This window comes from Ammospiza nelsoni, chromosome 6 (genome assembly GCF_027579445.1).
Source record: "Ammospiza nelsoni isolate bAmmNel1 chromosome 6, bAmmNel1.pri, whole genome shotgun sequence".
Lineage (NCBI taxonomy): Eukaryota > Metazoa > Chordata > Aves > Passeriformes > Passerellidae > Ammospiza > Ammospiza nelsoni.
This window is the reverse complement of record NC_080638.1, coordinates 49,189,706-49,214,155: the sequence shown is the minus strand read 5'-3', so window position 1 is coordinate 49,214,155 and position 24,450 is coordinate 49,189,706. Positions and strand designations below refer to the sequence as shown.

General features: G+C 41.7%; 1 protein-coding gene and 1 long non-coding RNA gene across 3 annotated transcripts in view; both read right to left on the bottom strand.

The window, feature by feature from the left end:
• Window positions 1-13,156, bottom strand: part of UNC79 (unc-79 homolog, NALCN channel complex subunit) — a 108,760-nt gene extending 95,604 nt beyond the window's left edge. For both annotated transcript variants that reach the window (XM_059474170.1, XM_059474171.1), the window contains exons 1-3: window positions 13,031-13,156; window positions 7,683-7,803; window positions 1,863-2,167 (exon numbers count right to left, since the gene is read on the bottom strand). In XM_059474170.1, coding sequence (XP_059330153.1) covers window positions 1,863-2,167; window positions 7,683-7,803; window positions 13,031-13,052 — 448 coding nt within the window. In that variant the 5' untranslated portion in view covers window positions 13,053-13,156. The remainder of the gene's footprint in view (window positions 1-1,862; window positions 2,168-7,682; window positions 7,804-13,030) is intronic.
• Window positions 13,157-21,460: 8,304 nt separating this feature from the next.
• LOC132074743 (uncharacterized) lies at window positions 21,461-24,450 on the bottom strand. Its single transcript, XR_009418645.1, has 2 exons — window positions 24,097-24,450; window positions 21,461-23,210 (listed from the first exon to the last, which is right to left on the bottom strand). It is a non-coding gene; the product is annotated as an uncharacterized LOC132074743 (long non-coding RNA).

Here is a 24,450-nt window from a genome sequence, read left to right as displayed (position 1 = left end):
TTCTCCTCACAGCAACCTTTACATATTTTCATATGATAATAACATCTCCCTTCCATTTTTCTCTAATCTAGATAAACCAAATTTTTTCTTGTTTTCTCTCACTGTTCACATGAGAGAGACCTCAAATCATTCTTGTTTTTTTTTTCCTGGACTCTTCACAAATAGTACATGTTTTTCTTGAAGCTAGATAGACAAATCTGACAATTTTACTCCAGCTGAGGCTTTACTAGGGCTGTTAGAATAATAAACATAATGCTTTGGGTGCCTCATACATTAAAAAAATGTTTACACATTGCTAGAATAATATTTATATGTTAGTGACTTGGTCTTCTCTGATCTACTGTTAACACCCAGAGCTCTCTGCAGTACAGCTCCCAAGCTGGTATCGCCTCTATTTCCTTTAACTTCCCTCTTAAGCAGAGTATTTTACATTTCTCCTGTGGAGACACTTCAAAACAGAATGCAACTTGCCACAATTACTTGAATCATATATCTCTCACACAAAGCACATGCTAGCAACCATCTTGATAACACTTGTAAATCCAAATTCTATCAGCTAAGTAAAAAAGTTAAATTATTTAGTAACACTAGACCCAGCAGAGAGTCCTGTAAGATTTCCCACTGTTATACCCTTCCAGCTGCCAAGCCACTGGTAATAATTCCTAGAGTGTTTTCCTTACTCAAGTGGGGATCATGTCCCAGGATTGCCTTTTGGTGTAAAATGGCACAGCAACAAAAATATGACTAGGGACAGGAAAACCACTCAAGGTGAGCCACTGTGTTGCCATAAAAAAAAGTTTCAAAAATAAAGTCTGCCCAATGTCATTTGTTCTTTACAGGTCTCCACTGATTGTTAAGCATCACCATGTTATCTATTTAGGAAAAGATTTTTTGATAATTAACTCCACCATTTCTAAGAATTTAAGTAAACAAGCCTGTATCTTGCTAAAGGCCCTGCTTTTGGGGCATCATACCATTTCCTAGTGCAGCAGTCTTGGATTCAAACATACTGCTGCCAGCTCAAAGGGGATTCAGCACTTAACAGAAACAACTTTCCTCCTGAAGAATTTCAGCAGCATTATCAGATAGAAAACCATCTTCCCATAGTGAACTATGTAAGTAATACATCATGATTCCACAGTGGAAATTAATATTGGCTAATACTTAGGGAGAATACTGGGCTACTGAATCCCAGTAGGAAAGGCTAACAGGTTAACAAGCCAGACAGATGCAGAGCAGAACTTAAGGAAAACAATACAAATACAGCACAGTCACAAAACCACTTGTAGCTAATTTAAAACATAAGACACTATTGTTTTTCTCTTAGTCAGACAGAAATACTGCTATCTATTTTACACAGGAGTATTTTTAAGCCATCTCAAAGCACAATTACTGTCGTTTTTTCTTCAAATAAATACATACTATATTCTGTGTAGAGATGGACCTTCACCAGAACACTCAATCTGTGCATTTCTTATAGGCCAGATACACATTTGCAAGCTCTCTGTGCATTTTTAAGAGACCCACCCCAAAAAGACAGACTGAAGTTATCTCAGCAGATTCAAGTTAAAAATCTGGGTATTTTTACACCCATCTGTGTAATTTTTGTTACATACAATTGTATTCTAGTTACATACCACCAGCACATCACTAAAAATCAGACAACCTCAGAATTCAAACCCAAATCCACATTATGCAAAAAAAATTCCTTTATTTGAGAAAGTCAAACAGAACACTTGGATATAAATGCATCCCAGGAGATTTGAAATCCAGATCCAGGTCAGTTTAGGCCCATCTCTTCCACTGGATATATGCACCACTCATGGATTCACAGCACTGGCATCATTCAAGGGCCTGCTTACCATGTTGCCCATGTTGTAGCAAGGGAACTAGATCCAGTAGTGTCACCAGTGTCACGTAAAGTCCTTGATAGTCCAAAGATGGGTAGTCTGATAACTGAGCATCACGACTTTGCTGGCCACGTTCAGATGGAGCATCTCGCAGGACGCTGTAAAGGAGGGAGCGAGTAACAGTAGGGTTGATGGAACTGACCTGTGGTCTTAGAGATGGGGTGAGTGGGAATGGCACAGGAAAAAGACACATGGTCATGGGCACTGTCAAATTGGAGGCATCTTGATTCTCCTTCTTCCCTGTGCGGGACAAAATGCTGTTGGGGGGACAAAGAAAAAAAAGAGACAACAAAGACACAAAGAACAGCACATTACATTGAAATGACACTATAAAACAAATAATAAAAGACCAGATACATCCCACATAAGATGCAATCACTACCAAAACCAGCATGTCTACAAATCTAGCAACCATTTACTTCCATGCTTCAAGATAAGAGAATTAAAAATTGACGCCTAGGAAAATTTCATTGCATCTCATGTGTTATCTGGTTCATAAGGAGCAAAAATATAAAAATGCATGTTTCAGTGCCCTACCCATGTTTCACAGTTAAGAAAAATTCTAAGAATCAAAAGTGTTTAGCTGTGTCAAAACAGGCTGGTATTTTGCTCTGAGATTCTGAGGATTTTGAGAGATTTATTTTTTCCCCCCTATAATCATTTGAGCCAACTGACTGAAAACATGCAAAATATAGGTGTGGCACTTGCAGAAACATGTTTTAGCAAAGAATAAACATGTGTGTTTGTTAAGATAGTCTTAAAAATCACATGTTTATTGCATTAAAATAATGTCTGTATGTATTTTATGATACTGTTTCATGACCACTCACTCAGTATCATTTGAGATAATGAAGTTTAAACAGGCACATGGATTTAGAAATAATATAATATTTCTAAAATGTTAACTAAACTACATTTGGAAAAGTCATAAAATAATATATAGTAGATGGTCTTTAGCATATGTTTGTGAGCTAATGATAATGGTTGTTTATGTGTGTTTTTAATTTTGCCCATGTTTAGGGAGGAAACAATTTGCTTTATGAATACAAACACTCCTTGGGTAAATAGTTACCTTCAAAAAATCTAAGGGCTAAGCAAGCAAGACCAATTATGTAACTGCAGATCAGACAGTATGTTACCATACACTCCTGCTGTTACTTACGTTATTATTCAACATAACTCACTATAAACTAAAGGAGAGATAATTTCAAAAAATAAAAATAATTTAGTGGGAATCAAAATAGAGGCTATAAGTCAACCAGCTTGTTATGTAGTTTTAAAAATGTTGCAAACATGGTTGTAAACATGGTAATCTAATTTATTTTAAAAATAAACCCCACTATTTTAAATAGATATAAATTCTCACTTAAGCGGTGTTATATTTTAGTTATCAAGCACTTATAGGGTTAGTTCATAATCTCCATATGTGCCTATAAAATATAATACACCTTTTAAATATTTTAACCCACACACAATAATTTTTTTTTCCTTTTTAAGCACCTTTTGCACCTCTCAGTCATTAGGATTTCCAAAAGCAGTTGCTGTTGGTTTAACTCTGTTCCCACAGTCAGTGTTAGACTTATAAAAGACAAGCCAATAGCACTAAGATTTCCACTGACTCATGTAGAGCAGAATTATATCAAGAGAGAGCACTTCTGGAAACCTCTCTTCTCTGTAACAGTACAGAAATCCCTACCACACAATCACCTCAGCAAAGCTTACCCCCCAGTTAATTCAGCAATTTACACAAGTAAGCCAAACTCTTGCTAAGGTGCTTCTAAGATAAGGTGTCATTCATTTGCCATATATAAAAACACTTTTACAAATACAATTATTTGCCAAGCAGCTACTATCACACGGCTACTTGGCCACTATTACATCACCCTTGCAGTCAGAGATGACAGATATAATCTGTCTTATAAAATTACTTCTTTTTTTTTTCTTTTTTTTAATCATGCCTCACATATTTGGCAGATGATTTTGGTTTCTGTTACCCAATGTCCAGTAAGAGAAACATGATCACTGTCATGCTTTTATCAGAACATCACCTAAGATCTAGTGTGACTTTAAAAATGAATTAGCAGAGTGCTGATTCCTTCTAATTTGCTTGATGTTCATTTGCCATATTTTATAGCTTATGTTTAGAGATATGAAGGTACTGCACTACACTCCTTTGTTGTCTACCAACAGATAATACCAATTATCCATCTCTTTACTTGCCAAAACATCACTCCATGTGCACTTATTTCCAGAAAGGATATTAATCCTTTCTTTTTACGCTGAGCTACAGGCCCATCTCCGGATTAGATGCCAAAGCACACTTATTTTATCTTGATCAGGGCATCCTTCAGTTTAACAGCAATAACACTAGATCTCAATTCCAGATGGAACCACACCAAATTTATTAAAAAACAAATTTAAAAAAACCCAAAATTTTATGTCCAGGCTCTTGCCTGACCTGTATTTTTAAAAGGCAATAAACAGAGGAGCCAAAATTGAAAATCTAGGAGGTCCCTTAGGACCAAGATACAACAGCAATTTGCTTCTGGTTCAATTCAACCAAGTACTGAGAATTTGGAGTATCTGCAAATCATAACTCCATACTGAACTTACTCCATACTGAACTTGCTCTGCAATAAGGGGCAAAGCTACCGAGGCTGGTTTCAAGATGTGTATATCTTTGCTGCAAATCTATCCCATAATTACTGCCTTCTTGGACAGGTTTCCTAAAATGCCTACAAGTGAAATTACATCTCACCAAGGCAGCACAACAATGACCATTAATTAGCCACCATGGCATTTATAACTATGCCTCACACAAAGTATTTTACTTAGAAATACATATGGAGAATTTTCTTCAGGAAAATGTGAAAGAACAAGCTTTTCTGCAGGATGTTTATTAAGCCTTAGATCATTCCTCAAATGAGGGAGAAATCACTGAAAATGAGTAGGGCATGAAACAAATTCATGCTGTAATGTAAAGAAATGCTTTTCCCAAAGAGAAAACTAAAGAAGAATTAAATGAATCAATGTGCTATGCATTGTGTATGGTGATTTTATGTGATGTTTGTTATAGAAATAAGGAATATTTTTCAGTCATTCCACATCTGTTCCCCCCACCCCTGAGCTTGTAATTTATGGAGGTTGCATACAGAGCAAAGGAGCAAATTAATCTCTTGTGCAATCCATCTTTAACCAGCAAAATGACACCACATATGAATGTGATTCAAAACAGTGGGCACATCCCACTGAAAAGAACACAGTCAGCGTGTCCATAACAGGGAAAGGTAAAAGTGTAATAAACAGTAAAATCTGCTTCTGTAAAACCCAATCATTATGTGGAATTTCTCTGACTATTCCTTCATTATTTCTATGACTATACATGTTCACCAAGAATTGTTTGTCCCTAACAGCACAAATTCATTGCACATGCTCTGTGTTAAGCCAGAAAGATTATTCTCCACCATGTACTTCTATTACTGATGTTAAACCTTGTACAATGGAGTCTCAGTGTAGGAGGCAGAAAAGAGACTCAGCATGCAAAATATTCAAATAAATTTTTGAACACGCTCTTCAGAAAGGTTTTTAACCAGTCTGTTTAGTTTTAGGGTAAATCTTCCAGAGATCTGCACACAGTGGGTGGGAGTTTCCTTCTTTCCATCTGCCACACTAAATACAGGGTGTGTTGTTTTGCTTTTTTATCCATCTTCTTTCTTAGCATCAGCAAGTGTATAAACTTACACTGGTTCAACCATAGCACTGAGCCTTTGACCCACAGCTCAAACTCCCCAGTTACAGGGGTTTGGAATGTGAATTTGACCTTGCCTGAGTATCAGAACTCAGTCCACTTAAATTTAGATCCGAGCCCTGACATTAATTTCTCATACCCTTTTAGTTCTGGGGCTAATCAGATCCCAGATTATGAAGGATAAAGCCATTTGTGTATGAGATATGAGTAGCACTTCTGCTCCACGGGGTTCAGCATCATCAACAAAAGGATTTTGGTTCAGTCCCATTTTGAATATGAAAGGAAACAAATGGACTTGCTAAATTGTGCAATTGCTGCCCTAATTTCTGATCTGCTCTCACAGTTGCTAAGTACAAAGCTTTTCCAGTAAGCCCAGGAACATCACTGCTCCAGGAGTGTGAAAAATTTATCAACAGGACAGGTCAGCTGTACATTATACAAGAAGACCACAGAGTGGGAGAAAGATGCTTTCTTTAAGCAGAACATTCTAAATCTATCCCGACCCAGTGAACTTCTGACCAAAAAGAAACATATCTCATTATAGCACTCGGTAGTCACAGCTAAAAGAGAAAATGTTCAGAATCAAGTCCAACTTTCTAGCTTTAACAGCTTAAAGGCTCAAAGTATTTAAGCAAAAGCTGTCTCATCATAAATAATCTTACTTAAACGCAATTTAAGTGTGTTTTGTACAAATAGTCCATCATAACAGCCTGATGTGGGAACAGAGACACATTTCAGAAGTATCTTTTGTGACTCTTTGAACATTTTTTCCCACTGCTCAATACAATGAGACAAAAGTTAATTTATTAACCCCCAAACAAAAAGTCCTACTGGATGCTGCAAGTTTCCTCAACAGTCTAAACGAGAAGGGAAACAAACAGTTTTGCTCTTGAAATTTCGAAAGTAAACAGGAGGTTTCAAGTTTGCTGTGAACAGACATTCTACTAAAAATTATTTCTGTCTATGTGTCTCTCCTTTTAAACAGGGTCAAGGAAAATTTTATGTATCCCAGGCTCTTTAAATGTTAGCATGAACTGTTCTCATTCTCTCATGTTTAAATTTTTGCTTCTCAATTTGTATACATCATAGGAGTATATGTACAAATATATGGGTAAATTGTATTCTGTTAAAGTTTCCTCCTCAAATAAGGCAATTAGCTTGATTTCCAAACTACCCTTTGACAGCAGGGACAATCTTTCCAGGTATAAATCAGGAAGCTATGCATAGAAATGTAATTTGAACTGCATTTTTCTGGATGTGAAAACTAGTGCCAGCCAAAACCAGCAGATAAAAATCCCCTATTCATGGTCAACAGCCATTTTGAAAACAATCTGGAAATATGAATCCACTAGGCAGCACTGTGGAATGTACATTATTCCTAATAAAGTCTCACATTTTTTTCCTTTTTTTTTGGAAGACAAGAATAGTATTTCCTACTCATAATGTATTCTCTCTTTGTGTGGTATTTAGCACTATGTATTATTACTAATCATTAGACTACATCAAAAATGTTGGATCAGAACAATCCTGATGTGTTGTTACCACCCAAATCCAGATCTGTACACAAACTTTGTGTCTGCTCCCGCTGCTCTAAGGGACTGAACCAGAACCCAGAAGACCTGAACCCAGTGAGAAGCCGGATCTGCTTGCTCCTCTGGCTCCACTCTGGGATTCTGAGGCACCAGGACTGTCAAGGAGGCCATGATTATACACATCTAAAACTCTACAGGTCACTTTCTCCACAAGTTCAGCATGTTTGTGTGTTCAGCTAAGTCTTAGGACCAAGCAAATGCATAATCAACCAAGTTTATTCTAGAATCAGCCACTCAGTAAGGGGGCTTAACTGGGCAAATTGGGCAACAGCCACTGAAGAGATTTGTTCATACCGTGTTTTTGTTAAATTATGCTCTGACTCTTTTTGGCTGACCATTGATCCATTAAATCTGGCAACCAATTCAAAGCCAATCAATATTCCCTACAATTCTTTAGCTCTTTTTTCTTCAAGAGCATTAGTCAAAACTTACCTCAATAACGTCTGAGAAAAGTATTTCAGAGTATTTGCAATGTCAGTTCCAGAGGGCACAGGGTAAATGTTGTGGAGAACCCGGTTGTGGTATTCTTGAAGGTAACGGATTTTGGAAGCAACTACATAAAAGACAAAAAGACAAACACAAAAACTTTCATTTAGGCTTTCTGCAGACTTTGACAGATTTGTGTCTGTTTCTTCCATTTTCTTTTTTTTTTAAATTTAAGTATTAAACTCAAAAAACAGAAAAATCTCCCTGTTCCTTCTGTTCTGACTGAATAAATTGTAAAAGACTGCCAGGGAGAACACATGGAAGTGAATTTCTGCATCTGTATTAGGCAAACTTAGTGCCAGCAAATTAAAAAATATATATTGCCACTCTGCACTTCTTCCATGTCTCCAAGCATCTCAAGAGTCATTTATAATGAATGAGTCATTGGATCACAGGAGGTTCATGTGAGACAGATAAGTATTTCTACAGCCAAAGCAGAGATATAAGCTAAGACAGAAAGACCTTATGTGATTCACTGTGGGCCCTACATTTACTTTGTGCAATGAACTAAAGATATGAAAAGAGTGAAGTTTCTGCTGTTTATTTGTCTTGGGAAGTGTGATCAAGCAGATAAGGGGATTTCAAAGAGCAGTAGCAGGTGTACATCTCCACTGAAACCAATTTTTGTTGTATTACAAGTAACAGTAATAGGAATCCTTGTTCAGGTTTGGGAAAAAAAGTTATTACCCCTCCTAGTTGCACTGCCTTACATTGCCTATACAGCACAAGCAGTTTCATGCAGAGACACCTACAGACACACAACTCTTCCTGCTCCACTCAGATGAACCAACTCTGCTCAGAGAGAGCATTGGCTGCATGGGGCAGAGGCTGCTCAGCTGTGCTGCTCTGCACACACAGCCTCAGAAAGCACAGCTGCCTGGGAACCCTGCAGCGTGCTCAAAGTGCACCAAGAGTGCAACAGGCAGCTAAAAGGGGAGATGCTTCTGAATTCTTTCAGCCCTCTAAGCAAATGGATTATAACAGCCTTTCCCTAGACCAAGATACACCTTGCTCCCCTACAGGACTCCTTCAGTGTGGAAGATAAATCATGCTTCCTAAACAAGCAATCAGTCAATACTTGGTTTTATTCTCACGGTCAAATGGCATTTATTAAGGAATGAATACCATTAAGTCCTGCACTAAACAGAATATGCCCCTCACTGCTGAGATAGCTGAACAGTTTGTGAATTTCTGATTCTTTTCTGGGCCACTGGCAAGGTGAATGAGAATGGGTGACATTGTATCCATATTGCAGAAAAGACTGATGAACAGACACCAAAAGCAAAGTGTCTGCAAATACTGATGGAGGCTCAGCTTGAGATACTGAGAGCCCTTTTGCCAGTATAGGTAACTGTACTCACTGGACTTTCACATCCAGAAAATAATAGATTCCTTGAATGGTCAGCCACACAACAAATGAGGTTTGACAATTTCAAGTCAATTATCCATAAAATGAGGAACACTCAAATAATCATCAAATGAAGAAAACTGTTTTCTTGAATGCATGACAAGAAATCCAATCTAGCAGCACCAAATCAAGGTCATTCTTTAACTCATTTCCTGCTGTAAGGAGGGCATTCCCCAGTTCCTGCAGCAAGGGACGCTTCTACAGACAAAAGTCTCTCTCATGATATTACCTGGCTTCATCACAAGGAGAAAGCCCATCATGTAACTGAAGGGCTGGGGTCTGTGTGAAACAGCAAGCAAAAATGCAACCACGGACACTGTCATAATGCATATGCAAAACAACACACTAAAAATGCATAAGCATCTTTAATTACATTTCCTTTAAATCTTTTACTGCACAATTTATGAATAACTAAAAACAATCATGACTTTTTCCCCTCTCCCTCAATCAACTGAAAACAGGATTTTGTCACAGAGACTCAGATTGCCACCACGTAGGCCTGTGGCACACGACCTGTGCCCTGCAGGAGCTTATCCTGAGTGAGAGCAGCCACAACTGCTTAATGCACAGCCCCCAAACCACTGGGCTGGGAACATCTGGGCAGGATGTGTTCACTCCACATTACAGAGGCTGACTGGAGCAGTGCAAGGCTGTTTTCCCCTTCTCATCTCATACCTCATCCTTTCTGCCCGCTAATCTCAGTTTTAGTCCCAGATTTGCAGGCCATCTATCAGATTATTTAAAAGGTAGACATTTATTTTAACTGTCATAAAACTAATCTAGTTTAGTTTCTAGATTAAGAAAGCAATGACTTCATAAACATATTTTGTGATGTTGCTTTCTCTGGTGGGAGGAGTAAAAAAGTATGAAACCAAGTAGGTTTGTGAAGGACACAGACTGAGCAAGGCAGTATCCAGCTAAGAACAATGCACAGCAAGGTGCACAGATTACTGTGGCTGCCATGGTTTGCTGTCAGATATCTGTAAATTAAATGGACTAACAAAATGCCAAAGATTATTACAGAATTCAGATCTAGATGTGTTTCAGAGAGCTGTGTGCCTCCTTACAGTTACTAACTTTCAATAAAGGGCATAATGTATCTAGAATCACTTAGAAGAGCTTCTTTTTAATAAAGGTGGAAATCCATTCATTTTTATTGATTGGCATTGTTGTGCAATTGTATCAGGCCAAATATCAAAAGAGAAAACTTATTTATAAAGCCTAAATATAAATATTAGCTTTAGGCTAAAGGTTTCAGCCTCACTCCCAGTTCTGTTTCCCAAAACTCTGTCCATTTCAGCACAGCCTCCCAGAACACAAAGAAATTTCTAAAGGAAAGCCCCAGAGCAAAAACTTTGCCAGCTTTCAAGTTACAGCAAGTGTGTGAATGACCCAACTTTCTGAGTTTCTGAGTACCAGAGACACACTTCAAAAAGTGGTGTCACCCTGTGGAAGCACTTGGGCACTCTCATAGGGCCACCACAAAAAACAAATAGGTTTCCCTCCAGTATCTACACAGACTTCACTAAACTCCTCAGCCCCAGAGTCAGCACTGGCTGAACTGAGAGTGAAACCATTAGGAGTCCTCAAAGATGGCCTTGCTTGCTCCACAGCAGGCATCAGGCATTCCCAGGGCATTACTTACCACAACTAAACACCAATTACTGCTTTTTAAGGTGATAAAGAATTCATTTTCTTTGACTACAACAGAACGCCTTAGGCATGCTGCAACGAGTCAAATGATCAAACTCACTGTTGATATATCTGGTACACAATACAAGATGTGTGTGGTCACAAAAAAGAGCAGCTTCTCCAGCCAACCTCCAGACTGACACCATTTTACCTGTTGTACATAGAACCTGCTCAAGAGCTGTGGGATTCAGCTGTTTAGATCAGCACATCTTCTGTTCCAACCAGTGATTCCTCAGTTGCAGTGTTTCACTGATGCTCTTGGTAAACTGAGATTCATTATGACTTGGAACTTGAGTCCTTCCCAAGACATTCTGGTTCTTGCCTGTCACTCACTGAGGGCAGAAGCAACAACAGCGACAGCTGGGGTTTGAAAGTTTGACTGGTGGTGATGTATGCACACCAACACATCCTTGTCAGAGTCCATTACTCAAAAATTGCTGGTGAGAGAATCTTGAAGTTATGTAGAGACATTTGGTAATGCCATAAGAACTAGTCAGGGAAGCAGCCTTGGTAAAAAAATACATTCAGCAAGTTAGAATGCACAGGATATGTCCATTAACCAAATACTCTTCCTGGAGTGTCATGAAAAGAAACATTAGAAGGCAGAAAGATCTGAAATCTGGACCCTAAGTAAATCTTGAAATAGAGAGTAACGGGGACATGGCAGGCCTGGATGCAGTGTCTTGAAAAGTACAAAGGGATGAAAAGAAAAAACAGCCAAGGATAAAATATGTAAGAGGAGCTCAAACAGAGCAGACCAAAAGCCTTAGGAACAGAGGAAGAGAGAAGACAGGACAGAAAAGGAAGAAAATGCCAGAGCCAGTGCTAGGACAAAAAGTAGCACAAATTCTTCCACATGGCAGTGTGAAGGAAGTGTAATTAATGTATAAGTATCACTGGAAAGAAGAAACAATTACAAAACTCAGGTGCAAGATGGGGAAGGCAGCAACAACAGAAGGGTACAGATCCAAACATTGCACAGTTCAGGGCTTCTGCACAATCAGAATATTCTGTCTCTAATTATGAGGCTAGAACTGCATCTTTACAGCAAAAAATTAACATCTGCATAATATTTTTAAAGCAAGCTCATTCATCACTATAAATAAGCAGTAAACCCTAACAGAAAAAATTACAGGTATTCTTTTTGTTAGATGGGCTCAGCATAGGCATATATAAACACAAGGATCCTTCTCAGTGACCTGGAGGAAGAAGAGAGCAAGTCTCAGCATGCAAAGTGTCAAATCACATCACGTCATTGTGACAAACATCAATCCAACCTCCTGGTCACAGACTGCCCGTTCATAACCATGACACTGTATCAGGCAAGAAAGTAGCTGTGACATGGGTGACAAGCTCAAGTACCCCAATATTTTCTACTCAGCATCCCATCAGGGCTCTTGCAGACACACAGGTGTCATGAGCAACAACAGTGGGGAGCACTTCCACAGCCCAGATGCAGGTATCAACCACCATGTCATCCACTCCTGCTCTGATCAGCTCTAGCCAACATGGTGGTTCCAGCAGCCGTGACCAGGCAGAGGCAGGCTGGCCGCGGGCAGGGGATGCCAGCACCTGGGGATCCTGCTGGGAGCGGGCACTGTGCAGGCGGCCTGTAGGCGACACACAAACCCCCAGCCTGCATTCACCCGGTGAAAGGTGAGCGGCCCGGGCAAGAAGGACAGCACGACTCTTCTGGCTCCATCTCACTGCAAGGCCACCTGCAGGGTGGCGAGGCGTGCGTCACCTCTGCTCCCGCAGGTGGCCGCATCCTTCGGGACACGGCGCCGGCACACGGGGCAGGCTGCACCGCTCCCGCCGTGGGGCGGGGGGCGAAGCCGGCGGCCTCAATACCGACTGTGCTCCCCGATCCCGCATTTCCCCGTGGGCTCCCCGGCGCTGCCTTTGCCGCCCCGAGCTGGCCGCCCGAACAGCGGGGAGCTCCGGGGGCTGCGGCCACCAGCACCGGCGGCGGCTCCGACAGAAAGCGCCAGAACGCCGGCAGCCCCCTCCCCCTGCACCGCCCGCCGGCGGCCGCCGCACACGGCGGCACACGGAGCCCGGGTAGCGCTGCCCCGCCGGGGAGCAGCGGGCGGGAGGCGGCGGCGGGGCAGCGCCATGGGCGGGACGGCGCCCCCGGCCCCGCTCGCCTCCCCTCGGACAGACCCCGGCCCGGCGCCCGCCCGGCCCCACTCACACTGCTCCGCCTTGGTGGACATGCTGCCGGCCCGCTCTGCCCCTGGGCGCCGCGGAGCGCCGGCCCCCGGCCGCGATGGAGCTGCCGGTGCCCGTGCCGGTGCCGCCGCCGGTGCCGCAGGGCTGCGGGCCGGGGAGCGGCGGGCGGGCGGGACCGGGCGGGAGCGCGCTTAAAGGGGCAGCGCGCCTGGCGGCCGCGGCAAACAGCATCCCCAGGGGGCACGGCGTGGGAGACGGGACGGGGAACAGGAGACTTGATGGGATGCGATGGGGAGAGGGAGACCGGCTGGCCTCGGGGCACCTGCCCTAGCGGGGCTGTGGCCCCGCCGAGCTTGTCACAATGCCGAAATGGGAGCTGCCGAGCCGGGAGCTTATCCACACCTTGATAAGCGTCGGCGATGCCCTCGGGGCCGCCAGAGTGGCCGTGGCTGCGGAGGGGCCGGCGGTGCCCTCGGGGCTGCGGAGGGGCCGGCGGTGCCCTCGGGGCTGCGGAGGGGATGGCTGTGCCCTCGGGGCTGCGGAGGGGATGGCGGTGCCCTCGGGGCTGCGGAGGGGATGGCGGTGCCCTCGCCCGGCCCCGCGGGCGGCTCCGCGGGAGCTGCGCTGAGCGAGGACAGCGGTGGTGGCACTGCCCGGGGCTGCGCTGTGCATCCGTGTGATCTCTGTCACAAACAGCACCCTGTTCTCCCCTCGGCCCCCGGGCTCCGGCTGTACCCCGGGCCGGCGGGCTCTGGGTCCGGTGCCTCTGGGCCGGCTCTCCCCGCCTGGTCCCACCGTGCACCGGCTCCTCGGCACCGCCAAGCCCTTCCCGAGGAGACAAGGGCTGCGCTCAGCCCCGACTGTGCCCCCTCCATCACCCGGTCCCTGCCATGGTGACTGCCCCAGGACGATGATGGGATGAAAAGACCTTTGTCCAGTTGTGGTGGGAGTACAGTAATAACAATTAAACTCATTTGCTCCAGGAGAAATTATTTCACTGCTGTGTGTCCTGTCAGCTTCCCCAGCGTCCTGACTTGACCTTACCAGGTGTCAGAAATTAAGGGTGAGCTATGAGTTTCTTCTCTGAAACTTTCCATACGAGTTTTTCAGATCCTCCCTTCTCGGGAAAAGCTATGTGGAAGCAGCAGTATTTCATCAGCCAGGCCATGGGAGTCTTGAGAATTGTGCTGTGGAGGTGGAGAAAAATAGATATGTTTTGTTATTCATTGTAGAAGGCAATGCCTCCAAATTACTGCTGCCCTGATTTGGGACAATGCACATTCAGTGCTATGAACCACAATGAAGGGGCAGATGCTGCTCACTGGCATTTAACTGGTTTGCTTTTTTCCTGAAAGAAATTTTCTAAAAATACGGCATGGGCAATATTCTTCAACACCATTTAATTAGGTACAAAACAGAGCTCTTACTGGAGGCCATAATTCTTTCCACGCTCCCTGCTGCTTGTGAGCCCCAAAGAGAGAAGTCAACTTATACCACTGTTTTCTCTTTTACATTCAAATATTTGAGAGTAAATATTTACATTTTTTCTTTTATTAGAAGCTTTATTTAGTGAAGAGAGTTATTTAGTGAAGTTATTTAGTGAAGAAAAGTTATTTAGAGTCATTTAGCCCAGAGAGGTCACGTGGTGCTGCAAACCTGCTTCCCCCAACTCTATGTCTCACGACGTGGAGCATAAGTGATGAATATACAGACAAATGGCTTTCAGACTTCATTGAAATAAGATATTGAAGACAGGTTTCATCTTTGAATTTCTGTCTGTTGATGCAACAAATCAATCTGAACTGCTTTATTGCTCATTACAATAGAGAACTCTCTGCACTGAGGGGAACTGAGCTTCCATAAGTATCTTTAAATTATACCAAGTGTTCATGTACCAGAGTGGTGAGCTTATTAAAAACACTCAGGTTGATAAAGCAGGAGTATACTGCGAAAATATTAATTCCATTTCTCATGTAAAATTTCTTCTTTGGTTTAAGTGTCTGAAAATTGCAGCTATGCCTTCATTTACTGAACAAGGTCCTACATATTTTACAGCTTGTAGTTCAGGTGCATGGTAAACAATTTATTGCTTATGAGTCCTTCTGCATTGTCTAAACAATATCTAAGCCCTAAATAAATCCTATGCAAGTAGTCTGTTGTTCAGTCAAACAATTTAATACTTGCCCAGCTTGTTAATTCAAGTACAGAGACTCACACTTTATATTGTGAACAAATGTCATTAAGGAGCAACTATAGAAACATGGTACTCTGGGAATTAATTTCTCAAGTCTCTGGGCTGAACCAAAGTCATGGTTTCTCAGCAAGATCCTCATGAATATGCCAAACAAAATGGGTACAGTGTTCCACTGGAAACCATTTTAAGCAGCTAAGGTTTATGTCTATATGGTTTTTGCCTCTGCACACACTCAGTTAAGAGAACACATAAAAGCTGCAGGCATCTTAAAGCCCACAAATCATTAATGAAATAATATATTTTTAACATTAAAATAATGGGGAGTGGAAAATTCACATACCAGGTGATGAAAACTGTAAGAATAAATGCTATTTTCTGGGTTCATTAACAGAAATTTCACAGAATCATGGAATCTTTGAGGTTGGAAAGATTGTCTGGAGAGCTTGTCTACCGACTTCCCTGCTCAAAGCAAGGTCAGCTCCAGCAAATTGCTCAGGGCCATGTCCAGCCAGGTTTCAAATATCTGACCCCACAACTTCTCTAAGCAACTTGTTCAAAGGTTTGACCATCCACACAGGAGAAAGCTTTTTCTTCTGTTTAAGTGAAAATTCTTGCATTTCAGTTTGTGCCAATTGCCTGGGTCCTGTCACTGAGCTCCACTGAGAAAAGTGTGGCTCCATCTTCTTAGTGCCTCTCCTAAGGTGTCTGTACACACTGACAGGACCCACTCCCCACACCAAACCTTCTGACTTTGGTGCTAAGCAGTCCCAGTTCTCTCAGCACCCTTTTATAGGACAGGTGCTCCAGTCTCCTCATCACTTAGCCCTTCCCTCAACTTACTCCAGTATTTTCAAGTCTTTCTTGTACTGCTGAGTCCAGAACCAACCCAGAACTCCAGTCAGGTCTAACCAGTGCCAAGTAGAGCAGTACAAACACCTCCCTTGACCTGCTGGCTGTGCTTTTCCCACTGCAGCCCAGGATCCTGTTGGCCTTCTTGCCAGGCTCATTGCTGGCTCCCAGTCAGCTTGGTGTCTGCCAGGACCCCCAAGTCACTGTTTGCAGAGCTGCTTTTCAGCTGCTCAGCCCCATTCTGTACTGGTGCTTGATGTGCATGACTTGGATTTTCACCTGTTGAACTTCATGAGACTCCTGTTGGCCCACATCTCCAAGCTCTCAAGACTCACTTGGATGGCAGCACAACCTTCAGCTGCTGGTGTATCAACTGCTGCATCTCCCAGTTTTGCATCATCTGCAGAAGGTGTCCCATCACCTGGCTCACAGGCAGAGACACGAACCAGCACTGGGCTAGGGCTGTTCCCTGCAGAGCAGCACCAGTTTCCAGCTGGTTTTTGCCCCTGAGCAAAACCCTCTGACCCTGGCAGTTTGTTTGGCCACTTTTCAATTCGCATAATTGACAAGTCCATATTGCCTAGTCCATATTTCATTACTTTTTCTTTGTTGATGTAATGGGGAAACATTGACAAAAGTCTTGCTAAAGAAAAACTTTCTCTGCTTTCTCCTCCTACACTGAGTTAGTAATTTTGTTGCAGAAGGCTATCAAGTCGGTCAGGCATGGTTTTCCGTTTGCAAATGCACACTGACTACTCCAAATAAACTTCCTGTCCTTAATGTGTTTGGAACTGCTTTACAGGATTATTTGCTCCATCATTTTCCCATGGATCAAGGTGAAGATAAATGACCTATAATTTCCCAGATACTCCTGCTTGTCCTTCTTGAAAATAGAAGTGACTCTTGCTTTCTTCTGTTTCTCAGTTGCTTTGACCTTTTTAAAAGATACTAAAAATCAGTCTTACAGTGTCACTGACCAACTTCCTCAGCACTTGTGAGTGCATCCTATCATGCCCCATGGACTTGTGTATATCTAGTTGTTTTGGAATGTGGCTTTTGCAGGATAAGATAGATAAGGTGTGGAAAGGATTTGGAGCATATTGTTTCTGTGAATTGTGCTGGCTTTTAATTAAGTTTTGCTTGCCTAAGAGTGTGTATTGTAGTTACAACATAATTCAGGAATAAATCAATTCTCTGTAAGGAGAAAAGAAGTAATCAAGAGCAGAAGTCACTATTTATGTGACTGTTGTCATTTTGAATTACATTTTCAAGTATTCAGCTCCAAAAAGACACAAAATCTAATGTTGTTCCCTTTTTTTAAAATCTCCATGCGTTAACAAATCTACTTTTAGAAAGGTAATCCTTTCTGAAAAATACAAATCCTAAGCCTTCCTACCTTGAATCACGTACAGGAAATTTATTAAACTGTTCATAAATTGAAGTGAATTGATGCATGTATAAAAATAAATCATTGTATCAGTTTACACAGATATATAGTTGCACATCTATATCCAGACGTGTTCACTGTCACCAACACTTAAAACATTCTCATGGTGTTTTCCTTAAAGGCTCAGCTTCCTGAGTCATGTAATTACATGGGTCTCTATTTGCATTTTAAATAAAAACTAGTCCTTGCCTGACATAGTCAAAGACTCCAATGCAACATAAACAATGTTTGAAACAAATGAGGATTTCAATGCCTGAATGAGAGGCAAGGACCTAAGTTTTATCAAAACACAAAACAAAAACAGCTAACATCCAATTCCATTTCTTTTAAGCCAATATCTCAATTTTTTTAAACTTTTGGCAGGAGATTATCAATAACTGCATTGTGATGGGAATATTAAAAACTGCAGTAGAGGTGGGGACAAGTTTGAAACATCTCAAATTTTTCCTTTAATCTCTACAAGCCTATCTGAATTGAAGTCTGTGGCATGGAGGGAGCCAAGGCTAATTGCAATTAAAAAAACCAAACCCAGAGTGAATTGAAGCAGGAGGAGGCAGGTTTCTCTGCCTCTCAGCATTTTTCAATCTACATGGTGCTTTCTGAATACTTACAAGGCTAAACTAATGCCAATGAAAGGGTCCTGGTATGGAACTGGAGCTCCCGAACAGCTGCATAGGGACCAACCTCCTCCCTGTCAGATTCAAACAGCAGATGGAGTCCCTGAGGCCCAGATGAGTGTATTTCACAGCAATAGTTATATCATAATAAATTAAATTTGTCTCTAAATCTTTGCTCTGTGCAAGAATTAATCCTCATGAATGATTGTAAAATATATAATCGCTTGAGGAAAAAGTCTATCTGGGATTAAACTGAACAGTTAGGCTTGACTCAGGCTACAGCAGGTATCCTGGAGCAGTTCCTCAGGGCTCTGACACCTGGGTCAACCAGCTTGAGCCAAGAGACAGTGAGCAGGGAGAGCCCCTCTTCTTGCTCACAGAAAGTCATGTCTGCACAAAAGTAACACAATATTACTGACAGCTTCTATAGCCTTGTGCAGGGAAATAATTTCTTCTGAGTTGAAGATACCCAACTTTAGCCTTTGTGCTGAGACTTAAAAATGCAAGGAAAACTTCCTTTTGTGGTACTATCACACAGCACTATGTACAGAAATAAATATCAACCCAAACTTCCTCCTGTGGGAGGGCAGGAAATTAACTATTCTGAGAAGGAAGGTGTAGAGGAGGATAGACATTTGGGTAGGGTAGAGAATTAGAATAGAATAGAAAACAAGTCAGCAGTAATGGCAGAAGTGATCATGATGTGGCCAGAAGCTTGGCTGAAGCCACCGACCCATATCAGTTATGCCATCTGGCATGTGACAAATTCATTTCAGTCATCACTGACTGGGGCTGCTTCAAAGTGAGAGACGGAGCAGTAAAGGGCTCTGTGTCTCATTGCTAGCTAGCACTGTGTTTCCAACAAAGTAGCCAGATTGTGATGTTGATATTTGTTCCTTCTTTCCCCAATTTAGAATAATTAAGACCTCGGGAAAACAAAATGTCATTAAGAAATACAGTGGTTATTTGATTGTACTGACAAAACTGTAATTTTCCTCTTATTCTGATAGTTACGTCAACTAAGTCTGTGGATGTTTGCTTCATTATTACATTTGTCAGCATCTGTCACTGTAAAATCTCTGATAAATTCCCCCAATTTCTCTTCTAGAGTAATGTCATTAGCCTTTAAGTGATCAAAATACTTAATTTGTTGCTATAGCAGTGGAGTTTGAGAAATACATGTTGACCTGCATAAATAATTAGCATAAATTTGATAAGCATGCACTAAGACTGTTATAAAACCAGAGATTGGATATACTGCTCTAAGAGGCACAGTCTTTGTGACAACTAACACACCAAGTTTGTGGAAATTAGCACCACCCTGGCTGAATTATATCTCCCCTGCAAACAGCTCGGTTTTTTTCTTATCTTTAATATCAGATTTGTGCAGAATTGACTATACCACCTACCTACATGGCTAAAATAAAAGCTCATTGTAGTGGCAGTAATGCTTTAGGAATCAGAATGACAAGTGTCAAAATATTGCCTTCTTAAACCTATCATATCATCATGGCCCAAAGGCAAAGGAATGAACAGAGAAATCAAGAAAACCAGATATTTACTTTGTTTTAGTATTTCTACACTCAAGTAAAAACATTTGTAAGATGTTTCTGCTGGGCAAAACCAGTTACAGAGAGAAAAATAAGGCGTGAGACTGTCCACAAGGAAGGGAAGAGAAAGCATGTGACACTCAACACTGCTGACATCCTTGGTGTTTTACCACACCTGTACCAAGTTTGTGACCCAGGTGAAGACCCTGGCTCAGTAACAACTAAAGCTGACTGACCTTGCTCCTGATTTGAAGGCTGCCTCCCTAGCAGCCAGTGGGCTGTCTGGTCTCTCCTCCAAACCGGTTTGCTGCACACAGGAGTCTAGGAATAACCTAAGATGAAACAAAGGCTGGACTATCAGAGACAGGAACCTTGGTGGAAACAGAAAGTGAACTAAATTGATAGAACTGGGACACTCCTGAAGCAGCCTGTAGAGAAGCTGCTGCACTTCACATGGGAATGTATTTTTCTCATCTGCAGATCCTTACAAATGGTCCTATCTATTGCAAATTCAGGCCTCCTCACAATTGCATAATACTCCCCAACTACTTTTTGCAGACCCAGAGTGTTTATGGACCATAAGCTGAACATTACTGGGTCTTTTAATTTAAGTGTAAGCTCATCCAGAGCATCCATCCTAAAGAAGAGAAAACAGAGTGGCCGAAAGACACTTCCACTTTCTCAGAACTATGAGTATTTTAGCTTAATTGTACACTGCAGCACATAACCATAACCACAAAGCATGTAAATGTTTCAAAGTTTAGTTCAATACAAGATCTTCTGCCTCACCTGGGATGGCTGCTACTTGTGTTCCTATGGAAGAACAAGTTTCAGCCACTTACCCTTAGGTATATATGTGTTACCTGTGCTACTTATAGTCAGCTTAACACCAGTTTTGGCCCATCTGCAAGAAATGCAAACCATTGATGTAGAGATACCATGAGAAGCATGGCAGGGAACCATCCTTCAACTCTGTTTCCACCTCCTGCTACCCTGCTGCCTTATCTTGGGCAAGCATTTCATGTTTGGTGCTCCCCATCTGTGGAATTACAGGAGGGAGTCTCTTGCCGTTCTTTGCAAAGACCTTCAGTGATGTCCACACACAGAACTCAGCATCACTCAGGGAGCCCTGAGTGGTACCTCAGGCTGCAGGCAGGGTCACTGCTGTGAAATGACAAACCCACCAACCATCTTCACCAAACACCAGCTGCAGGAAGCCTGAGGAAAAAAGCAGCAGTTGGAGCCAGAGCCCTGGGCACTACTGGCTGCATTTATCAGCCCAGCTCTAGCTGTGGCTGGTTTAGACTAATAAATAAACACCCTTGCACTTAATGAAGAGCATAAGCTCATTCATACCACACTGACAGCAATGAAGGTGCCTGCAATGACCTGGCTCCTCTCCTTTTCATCTTGCTTTTCTATGCACCACATTCCCCAGAGCTTCCAGGTCCAGGATTAAAGATCCATTTGCAATCAGTAAAGAAAGCTACATGAACACTGAAGTATTTTTTAAATGCCTGTAAAATGTAATCATTAGTACTTTTAGGAAGAAATGCTTGAAGTAGACTGAAAATGAAAAAAAAAGTATTTGCGAAAAACACTTAAATTTTAAGTAGCTCTTCAGGTAAGTGGATTCTAAAAATTCTCACTGCTTCAATGTAAACATCCCCATATATCTGTTACCTCATTTCATCCAACACAATTGTCAGTGCTTTGCTCACATCCCCCAAGTATGTATTATAACCAGGCAACCTTATTACTCATGGCCATAATTTCAGAGGACAAGTACAACAACTGAAATGTAATATCTTACTGATTTATTTGAGCATTACTAGGTGAGAGAGGGATGATGAAACAAGATACAGGACAAGCAGATACACTGAAATATTCAAAGATGATTTTTACAAAAGATTCTGAAAAAGAGCCTTATTATTCCAAAGGATGCACCCACAGTGTGCTGGAGCAAAGCTCCTTGTCCAAGAGCCTTTCAGTTACTGGCATTGCTTTTCCTCTGGATTCCAGGAATGCAGGCACATATCCAACACTCATTCAAATTTGTGGGAAACTTTCCACATACACAACTGGGCTTTCACATCAGACTGTTTGACTATGTAACAAAGCTATCATTTCTTGGAAAAAAAATAAGTCAGTATGACTTTCTTTAAACACTCAGGATGAATGTTTCCATTCTCATCTGAAAACCTCAGTCATGGTTACAAGGCTGAAGGGAACTCAAGCCATTTATCTGAAAATAATAGTTTGGAAGTACAGCAAGTACAATGCTTTCACACATTCACAGCCCTACTTTAGGAATCTGTTTTCATATTAGATATTACAAATTACTTAATGGAATTTTAAATTATATTCTGCTAATACTTAAGCATCACAAAAGATTGATATTCTGTATTTTCTTCCAAGACAGACTTGAAATTACTAGAAGACATTATTTTATTACACATACAACATGGCATAACAACTATTATTTACTGCACTTTTCTCAAATTTAGTCTAGACTTCAAAGTATTTATCATAGTTATTGCAAATAGGAATCATGGGGAAATCTCTCGAAAATCTTAATCTAACCTGACAATCACGACCTGCAGAAAACTATTTATCCTGGTGGAAGAGGAACACACCAAAAGAACACATGTAAAGATTAAAGAAAAACTCTCCAAAAAATTGTCCTAAATTCTCAGAGGTTTAGTGAGATGACTATAATTTTTTTTTCTCTGTATATTTTCCCATTTATTTACTTTAAACTTTTGATGGTACCTGTATGTGCTGGTACAGAAAGGATGCAGGAATAATGACAAAACCCATGGATGAAAGGCAAAGACTAAACTCATTTTTGTAACCTCACCAACCAGGGAATCTCCAAAGCAGCAGCCAGGAAAGGAACACAAATGGGAACACAGGCACTGCAAAGCTTGGTCCATGGTGGAGGATCAGCCAACCTGCTGCTTTTTCCTGTATTTCAGGGACTCACACAAGTATTACTTACCACTGTGCTTTAATCTTGCCCACAGGAGGGCAGGATTCTCAAGCACGTTTGAGAGGATGCCTCTAAGTCTACCACAGGCCTGTGTTTCCTAGACACAGATGTTCTACCTGTCTGAAACACAAGGTCAAACAGCAATCAGTGTGATAGATGTGGTTTTCAACAGCCAAACTGAATACACTGGAGCATGTTTACAGTCCTCCTCCTCGCTCTTCACTTCTCCCAGGTCCTGATGGCAGATCCAGACTGGTCCAAGGCTGCAGCAGATGGCAGAGCAGACCTGCCACCATTTTGTATCATTTCACCACCGAACATCTGGTCCAGTTCTACAGTACCTGCAAAAGCTTTCTGGGACCTGGCCCATGGGATGGGTGACAGTGGGGGAACGGGGACTTTCAATTGGAGTATTACAGTTTATTGTAGCCTTTAGATCTTAATTTTGAAGAGATGTTCTCTATTTCTTCTTATAGCTTGAAAGGTGGCACAGGAACCATCCAGGTGGTCCAAGAAGTGCCAGTGAAACTGCTGAGAATCCAATGATTGTCTCCTAAATTAAAGAAATAAGGTTAAATAAAGCTAAACAAATTGAAATGCTCCCAAACTAAGATGTCCATTGCCAAGCAAATTATGTGGTATAATTGAACTTCTGCAGCTATAATTCCAGAGATGTGACAGACTGTAAAGGAAAAATAATCCACAGACCAGAGATGTGACAGACTCTAAAGGAAAAATAATCTACAGAGGATTATTTTATGTGTTTGAACTAAAAGCACTAGCAATCTATGGCAGTTGGAAAGAAAAGTATCTTAGTCCATTTCATGCACCAACAGGATTATACAAGACTCATTTAAAACAATAAAAGGCACATTAAAAGATATCAGGCAAATATCTTAGTTTCCTACCAATTCAGTATATTTTGTGCCTATTTCTTGAGGTTTTTTTAATAAAATCTTTATAGAAATAGTATTATTGGCTTAATAGTTACAGTAGCACAGTTTACCACTACTCAGATAAAGGAGCTTTGGGTATTTACCAACACTGGGAGTTGATACAATAACTCAGAGAGTTGGTGCTTAATTTTTAGTTAAATAAATTGAGTTGGTCTTCTATAATCACATGGTCTTCTTGTGCTGGGGACTATAATCAAAGACTATAAAAGGCACCCCACAGAAATGGATTTTGTGATATGTCTCTGTAGGATGCTATGACAGCATTCCCTTCCTCTCAGGCACAAATTTCCCTTCTAGGAAATGGAAGGAGACAAATTTCTTTGAGGAGTGGAGGGAGTTCCTGGGCAGAGCTGGCTTCTAGCTGGGATGAAGAAAACAAATATTTTCTATATGAAAACGAACAGCAAGAGAAAGCTCTTCCAAGAAGATAGGGTTGCAAGAGAGAGAAAAAAGAAAAAAAGAACTTTCAAAGACAGAACTCACCAGCAGTCCCACTTTGTCCTCAGGTGGGGAGCTGTGCATCCAGCGAGTGCTCCAAGTGGCAGACCTGAAGCAGAAGAGCCGGGACCCACAGTGCTTTACAGGGCCCATTATTTTTATTTCAGCCCGGGGAGGAGAGAGCACAGCTGGGATATCCTGACTGACAAGTGACTACTGCTGCCCGGAATTTCTCAGCCCTCTGTTATCTTCTATTGCTCCAAGCCTATGGAATGATGAATTCCCTTCAATGAAGGCTGCTTGACAGTGAAGTCCCTCCGTTTTTAAGCTGGGTGGGAGCAGCACCACGGCAGTCCCTGGGTGATGAGCGGCCGGAGCGTGTCCGTGCCCGCTGCCGGG